The sequence below is a fragment of the Aureobasidium namibiae genome (assembly GCF_000721765.1).
Source record: "Aureobasidium namibiae CBS 147.97 unplaced genomic scaffold scaffold_11, whole genome shotgun sequence".
Taxonomy (NCBI): domain Eukaryota; kingdom Fungi; phylum Ascomycota; class Dothideomycetes; order Dothideales; family Saccotheciaceae; genus Aureobasidium; species Aureobasidium namibiae.
In genome coordinates, this window is record NW_013581198.1 from 340,099 (window position 1) to 356,691 (window position 16,593).

A 16,593-nucleotide genomic window follows, 5' to 3' on the forward strand; every position below is an offset into this window, starting at 1 on the left:
TTCAGAGATCTGCTCGTGCTCGGTATTCCTTGAAACAATGGCTTTGAAAGCATCGGGATCTTGCGCCTCAAGGGGACGGCATGGAACTTCCGTTGTATAAGGAGCAGTGGACTCTGCATCTCGAGAGAGCTACTCATCATGCACTAGATCGTGCTTTTCTACCGACGGCTGACCTTAGTACTACATAGGTGGTGCTGGCGAGAGAGGTGGTTCTAAGAGGCTTAAGTCGCGAGTTCTGCTTTGCGAACGCGTATAAGGGCCAGAGCTCACTGCTACTTCGAGTAACGCTTTAGCAGCTCTGGATCGGTCTTCCTGATGTGTATAACAAAGTAATTGAGTATATTGATGAGTATATAGTGCTAGTTGACGCGTGATTAACTGCTCAGAGCATCAAGTTCGAAGTTGAGGTTGGCGAATTGCCACGACTTCTGAATGCGAGAATAGACGCACGGCCACTTTTTTCTTGACGACATCTCACGTTTTTGGAGACATATCTTGACTCTCATGCTACGCAAACATCTTTTACTGCCAAGTTAATGATGATTCTGCTCATAGGCAATAGTAACGAATTATCTTGAGTGGATATCAACTTTACCCTCGACTCAAGTCGGAAGGAAAGTATGGTAGACGAGCATTTCCGATGAACCACTTCTGAGTGCTATTCAGTCCTTTCTTGATATCTCATTCATCTTTGTTTAGAAACAGAAGAATAATGACCACAAGAAAGACATCTATTGGATTGCCTTGCGCAACACAATCGGCCTTGCGTGTATCAAGACCCCGGACGAACCTCCCTTCCTATCGTTCCCCTTGACCCTTTTTCCGTGCTTCTCCTACCTTCCATCTATCTGTAGCTGCCGCTGCCGCTGTGCGGATAATTCGACAATAGAAGCCATCCTTCAATATTGTTGGTGCTGCCTAGAGTACAGGTCAACTGTGTTTACTTAAACCCTCCTGCAGTCCCTGCTTTCACCTCCCGCTTTCTTTAAACTGTCCCTCCTTCTTTCATAACACTGTCCATCAGAGACATTCGCACCCAGACCCCCACCAGCACCAAGGCCACCCACTCGAAGCCCACCAGCTCCAAGGACACCAAGTCCGAGCCCTCCGGCCACCGAAGCCAACAAGTCTGAACCCGCTGCCGCTGAGGCTACCGAGTCTGATACCTCTGATAAGTGCTGTTTAGTCTCTTCCACTGAAGCTATGTTTGTAAGCTCAAACGGACACACTACCGAGCCCCCATCAACCCTCATCCCCCATCCGTCCTTCATCATTCATCATCCCTCATCCCTCATCCCTTATCCCGCAGGCCAGAGTCCACGTGCTTGGCGCGACTTGGTGACTCTAGCTTTTGGTGAGACGAACATCGTGGTGATTCCAGACGCTTCACCCGTCAGTTCGTTTGGCAGAGGCAGTGCCTCCCAGCGGCCCTGGGTATTGCCGAAACAAATGGCTTGATTGTACGCGCATGCTCTGCACGCAAAGTTGCCAGACTCTGCGGTGGTCCAGAAATGTGTTCTGCCAAAGACCATGCTCCATAAGCACTTCGCATCGGACGTATCGGTATCGTTTGGAACCCACTCGAGCTCTGTGCCATTGTTTTTGTTCCACCTTTCCTCCAATTTCGCCTTCTGAACTGCCCAAGTCTCTTCAAGCTTATCAAACGTGTCATCCAGGATCAGAGGGTCGATCTGCAAATCCCCATTGTTGTCAAGCCAGATCGCGCAGCCCTCCACGTCACCCATCTCCTTGTCCTCGGCGACAAGTTCGGCATCCGACAGACATTCGTCCATTTCGTCCTCATTGAACTTTGTTTCGATCTCGTTTGTGGTGTCGTTGAGTTGTTGCTGGTCAATGGTCTTGGCCAAGATGCGCTGGGTTTCGTCCAACTTTCTCTCGAGCGCATGGAACTTCGCGATGGGGACGAAGTCCTGCTGCATTTTCTTGTGCTCTTCGTCAAGGCGCTTCGTGGCGGCTTCGAGGTCCGCGAGCTTCTCTGGGAAATTTTCGAAGTCCTTCAAGAAATCTCTCAAGCGGTCGAGGTGCGCGAGTGCCATGGTGGATGATTGCGATTTGACTGTCGTTCGGGAAAACGGATGATGGAAGGGAAATGCGTGGGTTGTCACCGGGGACAAAACAGCGTGCAGAAGTCGAGAGAATCAGGGAAGGCGCGTTCCTCCCTTGAATTTGACTCAATGCACAATCTTCTTTTGACTAAAGCCGCTTCCAAAGAGAACTTTCATCTATCTCCATGAGCGCTTTGGAGATCCCTAGAATTGTTGTGCATGTCCATAGTATCTCAAAATTGTCCAGGAAACGTTCCCGTTGATCGTGCTTCTATACCTCCCCAGTCGCAACCTCTCCTATACTGTTTTCCAAGTGGATTCCTAGAACCCCTTCGCCTGTCTCTCACCCAATATCTCTATCAGTCTCCTCAGATGCCGTCTTTGACATATGTCAACTATACCACCATGGACGCGATCTTTTCTCGACTTTTGTGTTTGTTGCAGGTAGCGCAGCGAAAAGCCGAACCAAGATTTGAAAGTCACGACTCGGATAGCTACCCTCCGCTTCCAACAGGCTGTCAAGTCTCTGATCCGCGACTTCATCGAGTCCGTCGACCGGTTTCTACGAAAGTTGTCGTCTCCATCAAGCAGTCTTTGCGAAGACCTTCAAGCCCATCAACCAGTTCTCCCAGGGACCAGCAAGTCCATCAGCCAAGCTATGAAACCTATCAATTCCATCAACCGGTCTTTTCTTTTCCAAGACCACCAAATATACCAACGAGTCTTTGACATCAATGCTGTGACTTCCAGTTCAGCTTTAGCTTTGGATGCTTAGAGCAGCAAGTGTTTCAGGACTAGCAGAGTTGTGCTGGAGCTTGTGTCCCTCGAGCTGGGCTTCAATCAAAATCTCGATAAGCTGTCCGAACTTGTTGTCCTTGATCAAGTCGTCGGCCAATTTCTCGGCGTTCGTCTTGACAGTGCGCAACCTCTTGCTTCCCACAGATTCTGGGTTGAGCGTGTAGTAGGGAGTAAGATCAGCTGGTGCATGATGCGTAGCTCTCTTGGGAGTGGGTGGTTTTTGATCCATATCTGTAAAGTGGTGGTCAGCTGCGATGCAGTCAAATTCGATATTGCATCTTACTGTTCGTAGATGGCTGTTTGACTGACTGGAGTTGTCTTGTGAAAACGTTTGCGTGGCGATAGTTACGCGTGCTTAGAGTTAGGGACAGAAAGAGGGAGTGATGATGGAAATTTGTGGTTGATGAGAGAAATGCAAAATGCCTTCGCTGGTGCGGTTACATTCACAAATAGTGCTGTGAAGACATGGAACGAGGATATTGGTGGAAAGTGAAAAGCTGTGCGAACAAGCTGGTATCGAAGCGTAGTCTTGAAGATTATTTCGTCCTTCAGAATCATTTCCTATGGACGCGCAGAGTACAGACATTCTGGCGGGTTTGCCAATCCGCGTTTGCTGCAGCGTCTGGATTCAGGCATCCTTCACGGTCCGTATCGTGCAACCCGACCATCGACCATAGACAGAACACTGGTCACTGTAGCTGTACAGAGACTCTGAGTGATGCGTTGTCCCCAGGTGCGCAGTTGGTGCCGACGTGACCATCTCTCGGGTGCAACAGGCGTCATTACTCGTTAACATCTAGAAGATGTAGCTGACTCATTTCTTGTCGTCCTGGGCCTTTTTCTTGCCTTGCTTCTGCTTCTTTCTCTTGCTGCGATCTCTCTTCTTCAATGCCTGCATGCCCTGCTTGCAGACCTCTGCGTAGCGGGTATAGAAAGTTTCCAGATCATCGGGTTGTACGACTGTGCTCAGCTTGATCTTTTCCGACTTTTTGCGGTCCTTTGTCTGAGAGTTGCCATCTGTTGCGCGAATGAGGATAGGTAGAGGTGCTGATGGAGGTTCGAGATCGGCGAGAGGAGAGTCGGTGGGTTTGGAGACAGAAGAGTCATCGAAGGTCACTTGGACGAGTCAGTCTGGAGCGAGAGTACGGGAAGAATGTTTGCGCACGTCGCTTCTGTGTCAGGAAGATGCTGCCGCGACCTTTTTGTTGGCGCGTCTCGAGGAGAGACGTCAATTTGGTGAAGAACTGTCTCCAAGTTAGGGTTGGTATCTCATAGTCAGATTGCGAGCATGGGTACCTCGTCGTTGCTGAGATGTGATGACATGATTGTGGTTGTGGTATGCAAGACAGGGCAGTAGCACCTGGTCAAGCGTCGTTGCGGGCAGCGACGTGGGATGAGGAAGTCGCTACTGACCAACGCCGTTGACTTAACCACCAGTCGACGGCAGGTACGTTCTGTAACGAGTCGCGGCGGCTTGCCTGCACCTCCGAGATTGTGGGGAACTTCACATGCCGCCAAGCTCTCGGGCAAGATAATTATTTTATGCTCTTGCCATTTTAGTCTTCAACAAACACATTCGCCATGCGTCCGAACGATTCATTTATCAAGCCGAAGCTTCCCAAAGCGCTGCTGGATCAAATCGGCGGCGACATCACCAACAACAAGAAGAACGCCACGACACGGAAGGAGCGCCGCAAGAATGAGAGAACTCAGAAAAAACAGTCTCACCAGCAATCAAGGTCACGCCCACCGCCACAGAGACCTCAACCTCAGAGACGTCCTCAACCTCAGCCACAACGAGACGAATTCGACGAGAGCGATGACGAGCCTACACCGCCGCCTGCCCCCAAGCCAAATTCGAAGCCTGCGAAGGAGGACAGGCCCAAGTCAATCTTGAAGACGACCAAGAAGCAAGACCCTCCGAAATCAAAGTCTCGGGATGGTTCACCACCACCGGCTGCACACGTCTCGAGAGCCGTCAAGGATAGACTGGCTCAAGACGATGCCGAAATTGCTGCTCTGGAGAAGAAGCTGGGAATCAAGTCGACTAAGAGATCAAAGGCTTTTGCAGATGATGGACTGGACGACCTGCTGGAAGGTCTGGACGATGAGGAAGATGAAGACGGTCCCAAGAGAAAGCGTTCTGACGACGACGATTGGTTGCGACAAAAGAGGAGGAAGGTCAGTCAAGCTGCTGCTGTCGAACAGGAGCCTTCAGACGAAGAGGAGGAGGATGAGGATGAGGAGATGAGCGGCGACGAAGACGAGACCGACGGTCTTGATGATATCATGGACGGTTTGGGTGAAAGCGACGAAGACGGCGACCTGGATGGACTGGAAGATGACGATGAAGAAGATCTGGACGAGGATGAAGACGACGAACTGGACGAAGATGGCGATAATGATATGGACGACGAGAAGTTCGAGGACTTTGACGAGGACGACGAGGAGAGCGAAGAGGAAGCTCCTGCACCAAGAGTGCGCGAGAATCCCTACGTTGCTCCTGTACCCGCTGGCGCTGCTCCGGTCCAGAAGTACATTCCACCTTCATTGCGAGGTGCTCCCTCATCAGACACTGAAGCTCTGGCTCGTCTCCGTCGTCAGATCCAGGGTCAGCTCAATCGTCTTTCCGAAGCGAACCTTCTGTCAATCCTGCAAACCATCGAAGAGATTTACCAGAACAACCCTCGGCAATATGTCACCACAACCCTTATCGATCTTCTGCTTGGACTCATTTGCGACCGTACTACTTTACAAGACACTTTCCTTATCCTCCATGCAGGTTTCATGGCCGCCCTCTACAAGGTTATCGGAACAGACTTCGGTGCTCAGGTTATCGAGCGTATTGTCAATGACTTTGACAGACACTACACTGGAGGCACCACAGCAGGCAAGGAGACTTCAAACTTGATGTCCCTGGTTTCCGAACTCTACAACTTCCAACTCGTCGGCTGCAACCTTGTATTTGACTACATCCGGTTGTTCCTCACAGAGCTCAACGAAGCGAACACAGAACTCTTGTTGAAGATCATCCGTAATTCTGGACCTCAACTTCGCGCAGACGATCCTTCTGCTCTGAAGGATATTGTCATCTTGGTGCAGAAGGAAGTCACTCGGATTGGAGAAGCGAACTTGTCGGTCAGAACAAAGTTCATGATTGAGACTATCAACAACCTCAAGAACAACCGTGTCAAGACTGGTGCTGTGGCTTCTGCCATCGTGTCGGAACATACAACAAGAATGAGGAAGACTTTGGGTTCTCTCAACAACAGATCGTCTCTCAAAGCAAGCGAGCCTCTCCGCATCGGACTGGCAGATATCCGCGACACGGAAAAGAAGGGTAAATGGTGGCTTGTTGGTGCAAGTTGGCTGGACCCAGGAAAGCAGGCCAAGGATGAGAACGATGCCGATGCGCCTGTTGTCAAGGCTTCGAAGAACGATTCGACGACAGTCTCTGCAGACGATGGCAGTGTCGATCTGATACAACTTGCACGTCAACAAGGCATGAACACGGACATCCGTCGTGCCATCTTCGTCACCATCATGTCAGCTTCAGACTACCAAGATGCACACCTTCGTCTTCTCAAGCTTGGTTTCAAGAAGGCTCAGGAGCTTGAGATCCCTCGCGTGCTGGTTCACTGCGCGGGCGCTGAAGCTACCTACAACCCTTACTATACTCTCATCGCCAAGAAGCTTTGCGGTGAGAAGCGCATGCTCAAGGCCTTCCAGTTCGGACTTTGGGACATCTTCAAGCGCATGGGTGAAAAGGCAATGACAGCGGATGATGAAGATGACGCGTTCGATGATGACGAGGATGAGAACATGAGCACTCGCAAGATTGTCAACCTCGCCCGCTTCTACGCAGACCTCATCACTGAAGGTGGTTTCCCGATCACAGCGCTCAAGACACTCAACTTTGCCTACCTGCAACCCAAGACAAACACATTTACCGAAGTCTTGTTGACCAGGATCTTGATCAAGATGATGAAGAACTCCAAGGGTAGCAAGTGGGAGCTTTCGGTCAACGAGGTGTTCTCCAAAGCCCAAGAAGTACCGGATATGGTGCAAGGATTGCGATACTTCCTTCAAAAGGTTGTCAGAAAGGCCGAGATCGCGACTGGCAAAAAGGAGCGTAAGGCGGTGAAGGACGGCTGCGCAGCTGCCATCGAAGCGTTGACGACGCATGTTGCGCGTGATGATGGTAGCGAGGATATGCTGAGCGATTCTGATTAGATGGCCTTGCCTATCCATCTGGACTAGCAGCGTGCATCTTTGTAATACAACATGGTTTTTGTCAGGATATCAGACAATGGAGAGGATTCACTCAGGGCTGCAAACTTGCAGATGTCCAGAACATTGAACACTAGTGCAAATGTCAAAAATTCGAGTGAAGTTGACACACACCAAATCATGGACACAAAAGCGATGCCATCTGATACAAAGATCAATGTCTACAAGAGCGATAGACGAAGGACTGATGGCTTAACATGAATGCAATATTCAGGCCAGGGTCGTGACAGAAGCAAGCTTGCATAACAGTTGCACAGTTGTGAAAAGACCCTGCGACGTCAGCGAGTCTCGAATCTGTGGGGATAAAGTCTCCCTCTCGATTGCTCCAAGTCAAGCACGAAACGCAAACCCCCTCCGGACATCACATCAAGCAAACATGGCAGACGACGAACTAGCAACCAGAGCACCTGAAAGCGACTTGGCCGAGCAGAGTGCCATTCCCGGCGACTCGGCCGTCGATCAAGGACCCAGTCTAGGAGTGAGTCTCGCCAGCTTCAACGCGTGATGGGTAGCCGTCGCAAGCAACCAAAGCTGACCGCAAAGCAACACAGAACCAAGAAGCCCAAGTCCACCAAGCAGGACGTAAGTAAACTCCACTGCCTCACACACAACTCCCCACCAACAAGTCTCCACAGAACCACTCTCCACCTCCCAAACCCCTACCGGCCAAATCTCCAAATACAACGACGTAGACTGCTACATCACCAAACCCGCCGACTACCCTCACGCACCCTGCAAACTCCTCCTCTTCCTCACAGGAGGCACCGGTATCCATGCCCCCGCCAACAAACTCCAAGCCGATGCCTACGCCGAGCAAGGCTACTTGGTCATCATGCCCGACCAATTCAGCAACGACCCAGCACCGAACTCTGTCTTCTCTGCTGGCGACGACAAGACCAGTTTCCTCGAGTCGTTGAAACTCAGAGCTGCAGAGGTGGCAAAGAGCTTTAGATTGGACATGTGGTTGGCGAGACACACGCCGAGCAGCGTGTTGCCGCGATTGATCAAGGTGTTGGACGCCGTCAAGGATGAGTTTGCGGATGCGGTGCAAGCCGGTGGTGGTGTGTATTGTGTGGGTGTCAGTGTGGGAGGTAGACAAGCACTGTTGCTTGCCAGCGAACTGGGAGCAGATGTGTTCGAAGGTCAAAAGGAGGTCAGTGAAGAGGCCGCTGGCAAAGTCGAGGAAGGTATGGTCAGAAGGGGTCCTGCTGTCAAGGCTGCTGTGATTCTTCACGGTGCTACCATTGAGCGCGAAGACTTTACTGGTGTCAAGAGCCCCATTGCTTTGTTGAGTGTGGATGAGGATGCGCTGTTCAGCGATGAGGTGCGCGAGGCTGGCGTCAAGAGCTTGAAGGAAAAGGGTGTCGAGGTCCAGGAATGGACTTATCCTGGAGTGCCGCATGGTGAGTTTGACTCGTACAGAACTACAAGGGCTATTGACTGATGTTCGAATCACAGGCTTTGCTGTCGTCGGAGAGTACCAAGATGAAGCCATCAAGCAAGCCCAGAAGCAGGCCTTTGAGGTTGTGCTTGAATGGCTCAAGGCACACTAAGCATTGGTCATCACTGCCCGATGGCTCGCACATTGTTTTTCCTCTATCAGTTCTCCTGTCGTTTCTTTGCAGACTTAGCAAACCATGATACCAATGACGACAATCTTTTTTTGCAAGGCAAACTTCCCATTCTCGCGACGCTACGACTGTGCACCCCAACATGCAAATCTCGTCTATAAGCCCCTCGATCTTCTCGCATTTTTGCTCTCTCGGCAACCCACGAACTTCGACTTGTCCCACAGCAGGCCCTCTTTTTCCTTCGGTTGCTCACACCATCTCCACATCCCCCCTCAAACACGCCTCTCTAACCGCACTCCACCTCACACACCACACATCCCCCCTCCTCAACTCCACCACACCCACCCCTCCCTCCCCCTGCACCTCCACATGACCCGCATCCCTCAATACCCTCACGAAAACCGCTGCGTCCACATCCGGCGCATCCACCATTGAAATCCCTCCAGCACGATCATCCAGTTTTTGCAACTGAGCGGGAAAAGAAGAGAGGAATGAAGTCGAAAAGTGGTGGGTCAGGAGTGTGCAGCGGTGAGTCAGGTATTGGGATTCCGTGGCGCTGAGGTGTGCGGAGGGGAGGTGGTGGTGGGGGTATTTGTCTAGCTGTTTGTTGTTTGATGCGTTTAGCGGATGGAAAAGACTCGGGTTGGAGGAAAGGCGGTGGTGATGTAGAAAGGGGTAAAGGTTATAGGGGGAAAGGTATAGAGAGAGAGAGAAAGGGGAGAAAATATACCTTTGCTATCCTCGCTCGCAAAAAGGATCTGATGAGGAATTTGAAGCGTTCGAGTTCTGTTTGTATGATGATGAGGTTGAAGTTTGCGGATGGGTCCATGGTTCCCGTCATGTCTTCTACGGTTTCGATCTAAATTTTTTTCAACACAGGGTTGGTTAGTTGTTATGCTTGGCTTGTGGCTGGTTATTTTGTAGTTTGTTATTTGGGGGCGTGTGTTTTTGTCGAGTTTTGTTTTTCTCCTTCTCTCCTTTTCCGTGTGTTTGGGGCAGCGGTTCTTTGCTTCCTTCATGTAGAGCCTTCTTTTTTTCCTGCTGCACACTTGTGACTTTCTTCAAAGGTTCCCTCTTTCTTTAGTCATCTTTGATGCCTTTGGCTTCACAAATCTCAAAAAAGCACCCCCTGACTCTTGACTCTCGAAAAGACTCAGTTCCTCTACACATTCCATCTCTCTCTCTCTCTTCCAAAACACACCCCAGAGCGATTGAAACTCCTTTGAAAGATTGTTTTTTTTTTCTTTTCATGGGTTCAAAAAGATGAAAGAATAAAGAAAAGAGAGTTCGCTCACCTGCGTCTTTATCCTCTCCATAACCCTATCAACCAATTCTTCCGGATACGGCAACAGTTCTGGCGCACATCTCTCTGCCACCCAAGCTCGCGTCAAAGCTTGTAGGTCAGAAGCTCGTTGTGGGATTCGTTCGTTGTTTGACACTGAAGCGAGGATGTCGTCGATATTCATCGTGTTTCTTTCAGTGGGTTTATCGCAGTGTAGTTTTTTTGTGTGTCGCTCTTTAGTTGGATTTGTGGTCTGTAATTTGTTTTTTCTTTGAGCAACTGGGTGAGTTTGCTGGCGATTGTGTAGGGGAAGTTTGGAGATTGGTGGTTTAGTTTGGCGACGGTTTCGATTTTTGATGGTTAGATTGATGAATTGATATGATGGTGGTCAGATTGGTGTTTCGATTGATGGTGGAGGTCCAAGAATGCCTTTTTCGGATGTGGGGGATGACGTGTCGCGGCGCGCCGTGTTCGCGTCTTTTGGTCAATTTAGTGGTATTTATTCAAGAGGTATTATCATTCTAGTCCGACATCCTATGTAGATATTTTACTTTTCTTTCAGCTGGAGACCAGTCAACTGATAGCAGAGTGAGTGAACAACAAATCATCGTAGCTCAAACGGAATTGTTTCTAAAGATGGTGGTCGTTCTCCTTCGATCTAACCACCAACGATTAACATGACACACAACAGTATGAAGAAGATTTAAAAAGGGGGGCTGAGACAATACGAAATATGCTGCTGAAAAGAAACAAAAAACGAGAAAAAAGAAAGAGACAAAAGGAAATCCCACCGCACCTCCCCTCTACAAAACCAACCAACTAACCCCAATCCACCCACCGATCCCAAAACATCCAATCAACAAAACACAAATCCCCATGACCACTCCACCAACAACCCTATCCCCAGCACTCATGAACCCAGACGAACCACCATCCCCATGCGAATTCTTCCCCAGAAACACCCAAAGCAATGTCGCCGCCAAACTTGCCACCAGCACCAGTGTCAAAGCCAAGAGTATCCTCCGTACAGACCACGAAACCACAAATTCAAGCCCTTCATGCTGTTCCGCACGTCTGATCATCGAAAAGCGATTATTGACTGTCGAAGTAGTAGCAGCAGAGATAGGCGTGCGCGCACTATCCGGCACTGCAGAAGGCAATTCAGAAGGCAAGGGCAATGGTGTGCTGATGGCAGGAGTATCGGCTAATCTATGCGCCCAGCTCACCCACGCATACCTGCTTTTCCCCGCTGCACTGGGATCGTGGAAGAAGCGGAGCAGTTTTTCTTCGCTGAAGGTGTCGTTGAGACCTTTGTGGGCTAGGGTGCGAGGGGAGCGTGGTGTGAGTAGCCAGCCGTAGCCTGAGTCTGCTTGTTTGCTTGCATCGCCGCTTACGCATATCATAGTCAGGCTTCGGGCTGAGAAGTAGCGCCAGGGACCCAGCAGGTTCTTGTAGTGGCGTCGAAGTTGTCGGAACAGTTCTGCGTCATCGAAATCTTGGGGTGTGTATTCTTTCCCTCCGGAAGTGGAACGGCGATTCTTGACTGCGCTGAATTCACTATTGGCTGGGATGGTAAGAGTGGAGAGACGTAGCCGACTATTCGGGTTGCTGCGACGAATGCTGAGGGTGAGGATGCTGTCGTGCACACGAGGGCTGCGCAATGTAGGTTCTGAGGCTGAGAACTGACGGCCAAACTCTTTGCGGTGAATAGCACGGAAAGGATATGGTGTTTTGACATGTGGCGGTTGTATAGCCATCCGAGATGTGTCGATAGGTGGAGGCGCCACAGTGACCTTCTTCGCTGGTGCCGAGACTGATCGATATCTAGAGTTTCGCCATTCCTGGTATCGCGAGTCACGCGTCGGTATCGGCGGAGGTGTGGGTGGTGGGTTTGAAGAACCAGAGATACCTGTCAGAGCTTGCATGGTGAGGTGATGCACTTCCTTGATCTGACGCGCCATGGCTAGATCCTGGGCTTTTGGTAGGATCGGACTCTCCTCTTCCAAGGCACGCGGAGAGTTGTGGTGAAACAGACCGTCAACAAGCATATTGCTCCTCCTCGCTGGTCTGACAGGCGTCATCTCCTCAACAGACCCGATATACGAATCTTCATCGCTGTCGAATCCACTCTTGCAAGCCTCACGCGTCAGCTGCTGATATCTTTCAAAGTCTGTAGGTTCGACAGGAGAGCGAGGCGAGGGTGTCATCGACATTCTTCGCTCCGGAGTACAGTTCGATTGAAACTGCTCTGTGGTGCCACCCAAGTAGTGACCCGATCGCCGTTGTTTGGAGAATAGCGATTCGGCTTGAGCACCTTCGGCTTGAGGGGAAGTATGTGTGTCTGGTATATTCGGAACGTGTATCTCTTCGTCGGGTGATGGATTGTCTAGAAATGTTCGCGGTCCAAATTCTGCCTGGCTGTTGATGGACTCGAGCAGGAACTCTGGTCGTACGCTTCGTACTGGACTGCCTACTTCGTGCTGATGTATGACTTGTGATGCTCTGCCAGGCGAGGCTGACATACGAATCTCATGCGTTGGGTCCATCTTCAGAAGGTCGTGCGCGACAAGAGGACTTGGGTTTGGTTATTTTCGATAGCTATGAGACTGGATACATCTTGTCGATGTTCTGCAATAGTGCCGAGACAGTCCGTGTTGCCGTATCGTCTAAGACTAGAATCGAGTGGTAAACACACCATTGTGGTGAGGAATGCGGGTAGTTACATACTAAAATTAGCCGGTAAATTTGCCTCCGCAACAGACACATCTATCGCATGCCGCGAAAAGAATGCGTGCCAAAGATAGCGGAGGTTCCTGATCTGAAGTCCCTTGCATCACCTCATCTCCATCTGTACCTGCATCTTTACTGTCTTGTGCCTTGAAGCCGGGCATTATAAACTCATTGATGTACTGAGCGTTACATATAGAGCATGCTTTGGAAGTACCTGGAGTTTGGATAGCGAGGAAGGAAAGCGTGCAGCGAGCTGATAAGCGGTCAGTATTCAGCATTGTGTCCATATAATCTCAAAGACTTACGGTATTGATGATTATTGACACACTTTGCCCATCGAAGACTCTCGAACGGAATATTGCTATGGCAAATCTCGCACCTCTCAATCTCTTCTTCCTCTGAATGCGAAGTGTCTGCATCAGCATTGCCAGTTCGTGCTTGCAGCTTCGCCAGTATCAAGCAGTGGATCTGCATGATCGAGTTACTCAAGATGCTTGCATCTGCAACGAAATGCGGCAGACGGGATATTTCAGTGACAATCTTGAGCACGACCGTGGCATCAAGCGGCGGGGTCTTGGGAATGTCCGCTCTGACGTATTTCAGTAGTTGCGAAATCCTGCTCTTGACGCTGTCACTGTTGAACAAGATGTTTTGCCTCACTTGACGGACGATCAGCTCGACAGGTGTGTCTTCTGTAATCTGTCCTTGATTGGGATTGATTGAAGGCGGCAACTCTGTAAGGTCGAGTGCTTGCATGACTTGCTCGACAACGACGGCATCTTCAGCAAAAGCTTCGGGTTCACGTGCGGCAAGACTCTGCAAGCTAAACAGCAAAGCTTCGGCAGTCAATTCTGTCAAACGTCAGTATTGCGAATATAATGAGAGACCTAGCAAGACATACCGTAAGCATTTGAAGGAGACCCGGCGAGAGCAAACTGCAAGTCGTCGTTACACTGGCTCGTGATGAGATAGCAGACCTCATCAGAATTTGTTGTGTACTCGACTCCGTCGCTCGGGTGAAAGCTGACATTCACAGCAACTATATCGCCGAACGGAGATGTACACAACCCGTAAGCTCTAGCCATGACATTGCCTGCAAGATTCCATTCGTCGCTGAACCGTCTCTGGCCTCTAAGCAAATCATGCTGCCAGTTAGTAGAGCCAAGGGCCGAATGTGCTGTGAATGGTAAAGCCAAACTTGTGATACGATCAGTCCCTGAGCCGAGGTGATATGCGATCTGTACAGAAACGTTCTCATTGTCATCTTGAACGAAGGTCATCCCTGTTGCTTAGTCAGAAAGGTGAAGAATACAGACCATCTTCTATGACACACCTGCGATCTCGTCCCAAGGAGTGTTGATGTCATGTGCCGAGATGTTAAAGTCAAGACCAAGACCTGGTTGAGCTTGCAGACAATAGAAAGAGCTGCGTGTTGGGTAGACGAGAAATGCTTCTTTTGCACTATTCAGCTTCGACGTCCATCTGAGACACCCGGTAGCTTGAGTGTCGGGTATTTCGTCCATCAGCGATACAACAGGACCAATGTTCACATTAGCGTGATGTTTCTCGTCGTCAACCTTTACACTCGTGCACTGCAAAGACGATTGAGAAGTGAAGGCCAATACTGACGTCAACGTGTTAGTAGAGTCCAGATCCCAAGGACTCCAAGCTAATTGATCGACAAACGAGCTTCTCCATTCGAAGGTCACTGGCATACACGCGCTGAGAGCCGATTTCTTGGTATCAGGAACTTCGACCCCGAAAGAAGCCGCCACAGACAGACTCCATTGTGTTGCCTCTGGCATCAATATGTCGTGAGGGGTTTGGATCTTAATGATCAAGACTTGTCCACGATCGTTCGAAACAGCCAGATACGGGTGTTTTGTTGTACAGTCTCCAGGGGCGCCTGACAACGAAGGGTCTGGTAATGCTGGACTCCACGCAAAAGCTCTAATACGTTGCTTTGCCCTCAGTCTTTCGAAGTGGTCATTCTCACTCTCTTCCGGACTCCGAACGTCCTTTTCTTTGTAGTGTGCTTGAAGAGCGTGGTTGATGACACAGGCTCTGACCCAGTCTGTCGCAATCTCTGGCTTTCCAACGCACTCCCAGATCGATAGCACGTGGTTGGAAGTCAGGACGGCCAGGACACTTCGCTTGTGTTTACCGAGTCCAGGAGGAGACCAGTCAAGGGCGTGGACGAAGGACTCTGACATTTCCTCGCCAATGGAAAAGTTCTTCCAGCTCAAGGGGAGTTGAAGTTGAATGTCGTCGAGAGTGAAGAAACTTGTTTTGAGGTTTATCTTGTCCCATTTTCTCTCATCTGATGCAATTGCTTTGAGTCGTGGGACCTGAGGTTGTCAGTAGTAGTCAAAATCGAGGAAGGTAGGACCCACGAAGAGGCTGACGTGGTCGCTACCGCCAACTGCAATGATGCCTTCTTTTGACCAGAAGATATTGTCGAGTGTGTTGGGATAGAAGTCGATGGTAACACCGCCATTCTGGCGATTGTATTTATCCCAGACCATGACGATAGGCTTGAATTTCGGGTGGGAGAATATCTCTCGATGGACACGTCAAAACTTCCAAGTGATGACGGTGCTCCTCAATGTGTGATAACAAAGCGGCGAAGAAACAGCTCGCGCAGTGTGAGAAGGACGCTCAGATGTTGGATCTGAACGAGGACGCGTCAAGAAAAAGAGAATCAGCTACCTGGTATTGGTTGTGAGTCTAGAGCATCGAAAGACCGACACACAATCACGCGTCTTTCTTCGGACCTAGGTCAATGTTTCAACCGTTGAATGCTCCCTGATTGTGATGTTCGTGAAGAAGATCGAGGGCTCTTTCCACAAAAGCGAGAGACTCCCGGCCGCCAACTCCGCATCCGCAAACGCCAAGACAAGCGTGGGGGTGGAGGTTGGATGGCAGCAACCAGACCAGTGATCAAGGTGCTCTTCTCGTCGGCCTGACAGTCCAGCAAATCAGGCACGATGGTCCTCTCCTTCATCTTGATACAGAACCGGCAGTAAGTCACTCTGGACTTGGAATCCTAGCACACAAGCTAAGAAAGCTCCAGGGGAAAGACGCGCCTGGCCAAATGGTATGCGCCGTACAGTGTAAGCATCCTCCATTGTGACTCACGTCTCGCAGCCCACTAACAAGCATTTCAGGACGAAGAGAAAGTAAAGCTAAAAGGCGAGGTACGCATCACCTACTCCATCCGCCTATCATCCCACCATTCGTCTCGTCAACCCATCCTCTCGCAACCTCCCTCGCAACTACACCTTCTAACACCACCATCTCTCCTCAGATCCACCGCCTCGTCGCCCCCCGCGACCAGAAACACCAATCCAACTTTGTCGAATTCCGTGGCTCCTCCAAAATCGTCTACCGCCGCTACGCCGGTCTCTTCTTTTGCGCCTGCGTTGACGCAAACGACAATGAATTAGCATACCTGGAAGCCATACATTTCTTCGTCGAAGTGCTGGATCAGTTCTTTGGGAACGTGTGTGAGTTGGACTTGGTGTTTAACTTTTACAAGGTAAGCAAAGCAAGAGCAAGAGCATACAGCGGTCAATGGATGAATGGAGTGCTGACGCGGGAATGTGGAATAGGTTTACGCTATCCTTGATGAAGTGTTCCTGGCCGGAGAGATTGAAGAGACGAGTAAACAGGTCGTGTTGACGAGGTTGGAGCATTTGGACAAACTTGAGTAGTCGGTGTGCGGACGTCGGTTTACAAGCATTTCTGATACCATGGGAGAACTGGAGTTCAAGGAGTTTTTGCACCAAAGAAGTGTATTGAGAGCATATCAGCGTGGTATATATATATTTGAGGCCTGTTTCAGGCAGAGATGGTA

At 50.2% G+C, this 16,593-nt stretch overlaps 9 protein-coding genes across 9 annotated transcripts; 3 read left to right on the plus strand and 6 right to left on the minus strand.

The window, feature by feature from the left end:
• Positions 1-1,298: 1,298 nt before the first annotated feature.
• Positions 1,299-2,057, minus strand: M436DRAFT_82948 (uncharacterized protein; the record flags this gene model as incomplete). The annotated part of the gene is made up of 1 exon (XM_013570951.1): positions 1,299-2,057. One exon carries the CDS (start codon positions 2,055-2,057, stop codon positions 1,299-1,301), a length of 759 nt encoding a protein of 252 aa, XP_013426405.1.
• A 766-nt stretch (positions 2,058-2,823) lies between these two features.
• M436DRAFT_82949 (uncharacterized protein) lies at positions 2,824-3,647 on the minus strand (the record flags this gene model as incomplete). Its single annotated transcript, XM_013570952.1, has 2 exons — positions 2,824-3,095; positions 3,569-3,647. The coding sequence occupies 2 exons, from the start codon at positions 3,645-3,647 to the stop codon at positions 2,824-2,826; spliced, it is 351 nt and encodes a 116-aa protein (XP_013426406.1).
• A 31-nt stretch (positions 3,648-3,678) lies between these two features.
• M436DRAFT_49900 (signal recognition particle, SRP9/SRP14 subunit) lies at positions 3,679-4,111 on the minus strand (the record flags this gene model as incomplete). Its single annotated transcript, XM_013570831.1, has 2 exons — positions 3,679-3,980; positions 4,030-4,111. Coding segments are annotated over 2 exons (384 nt in total), but the record flags the coding sequence as incomplete, so codon positions are not given.
• Positions 4,112-4,152: 41 nt separating this feature from the next.
• Positions 4,153-7,097, plus strand: M436DRAFT_73769 (uncharacterized protein; the record flags this gene model as incomplete). The annotated part of the gene is made up of 2 exons (XM_013570953.1): positions 4,153-4,200; positions 4,728-7,097. 2 exons carry the CDS (start codon positions 4,153-4,155, stop codon positions 7,095-7,097), a joined length of 2,418 nt encoding a protein of 805 aa, XP_013426407.1.
• A 433-nt stretch (positions 7,098-7,530) lies between these two features.
• On the plus strand, positions 7,531-8,707 carry M436DRAFT_49639 (alpha/beta-hydrolase; the record flags this gene model as incomplete). Its single annotated transcript, XM_013570779.1, has 3 exons — positions 7,531-7,624; positions 7,790-8,557; positions 8,613-8,707. 3 exons carry the CDS (start codon positions 7,531-7,533, stop codon positions 8,705-8,707), a joined length of 957 nt encoding a protein of 318 aa, XP_013426233.1.
• A 267-nt stretch (positions 8,708-8,974) lies between these two features.
• M436DRAFT_49484 (DNA replication complex GINS protein SLD5) lies at positions 8,975-10,191 on the minus strand (the record flags this gene model as incomplete). Its single annotated transcript, XM_013570748.1, has 3 exons — positions 8,975-9,325; positions 9,456-9,584; positions 10,021-10,191. The coding sequence occupies 3 exons, from the start codon at positions 10,189-10,191 to the stop codon at positions 8,975-8,977; spliced, it is 651 nt and encodes a 216-aa protein (XP_013426202.1).
• A 363-nt stretch (positions 10,192-10,554) lies between these two features.
• Positions 10,555-12,553, minus strand: M436DRAFT_82953 (uncharacterized protein; the record flags this gene model as incomplete). Its single annotated transcript, XM_013570954.1, has 2 exons — positions 10,555-10,584; positions 11,234-12,553. 2 exons carry the CDS (start codon positions 12,551-12,553, stop codon positions 10,555-10,557), a joined length of 1,350 nt encoding a protein of 449 aa, XP_013426408.1.
• Positions 12,554-12,739: 186 nt separating this feature from the next.
• M436DRAFT_82954 (uncharacterized protein) lies at positions 12,740-15,262 on the minus strand (the record flags this gene model as incomplete). Its single annotated transcript, XM_013570955.1, has 6 exons — positions 12,740-12,990; positions 13,043-13,588; positions 13,639-14,019; positions 14,071-14,361; positions 14,455-15,085; positions 15,143-15,262. 6 exons carry the CDS (start codon positions 15,260-15,262, stop codon positions 12,740-12,742), a joined length of 2,220 nt encoding a protein of 739 aa, XP_013426409.1.
• Positions 15,263-15,724: 462 nt separating this feature from the next.
• On the plus strand, positions 15,725-16,450 carry M436DRAFT_49701 (putative AP-2 adaptor complex subunit sigma; the record flags this gene model as incomplete). The annotated part of the gene is made up of 5 exons (XM_013570794.1): positions 15,725-15,759; positions 15,811-15,850; positions 15,905-15,934; positions 16,045-16,275; positions 16,349-16,450. 5 exons carry the CDS (start codon positions 15,725-15,727, stop codon positions 16,448-16,450), a joined length of 438 nt encoding a protein of 145 aa, XP_013426248.1.
• Positions 16,451-16,593: the final 143 nt, after the last annotated feature.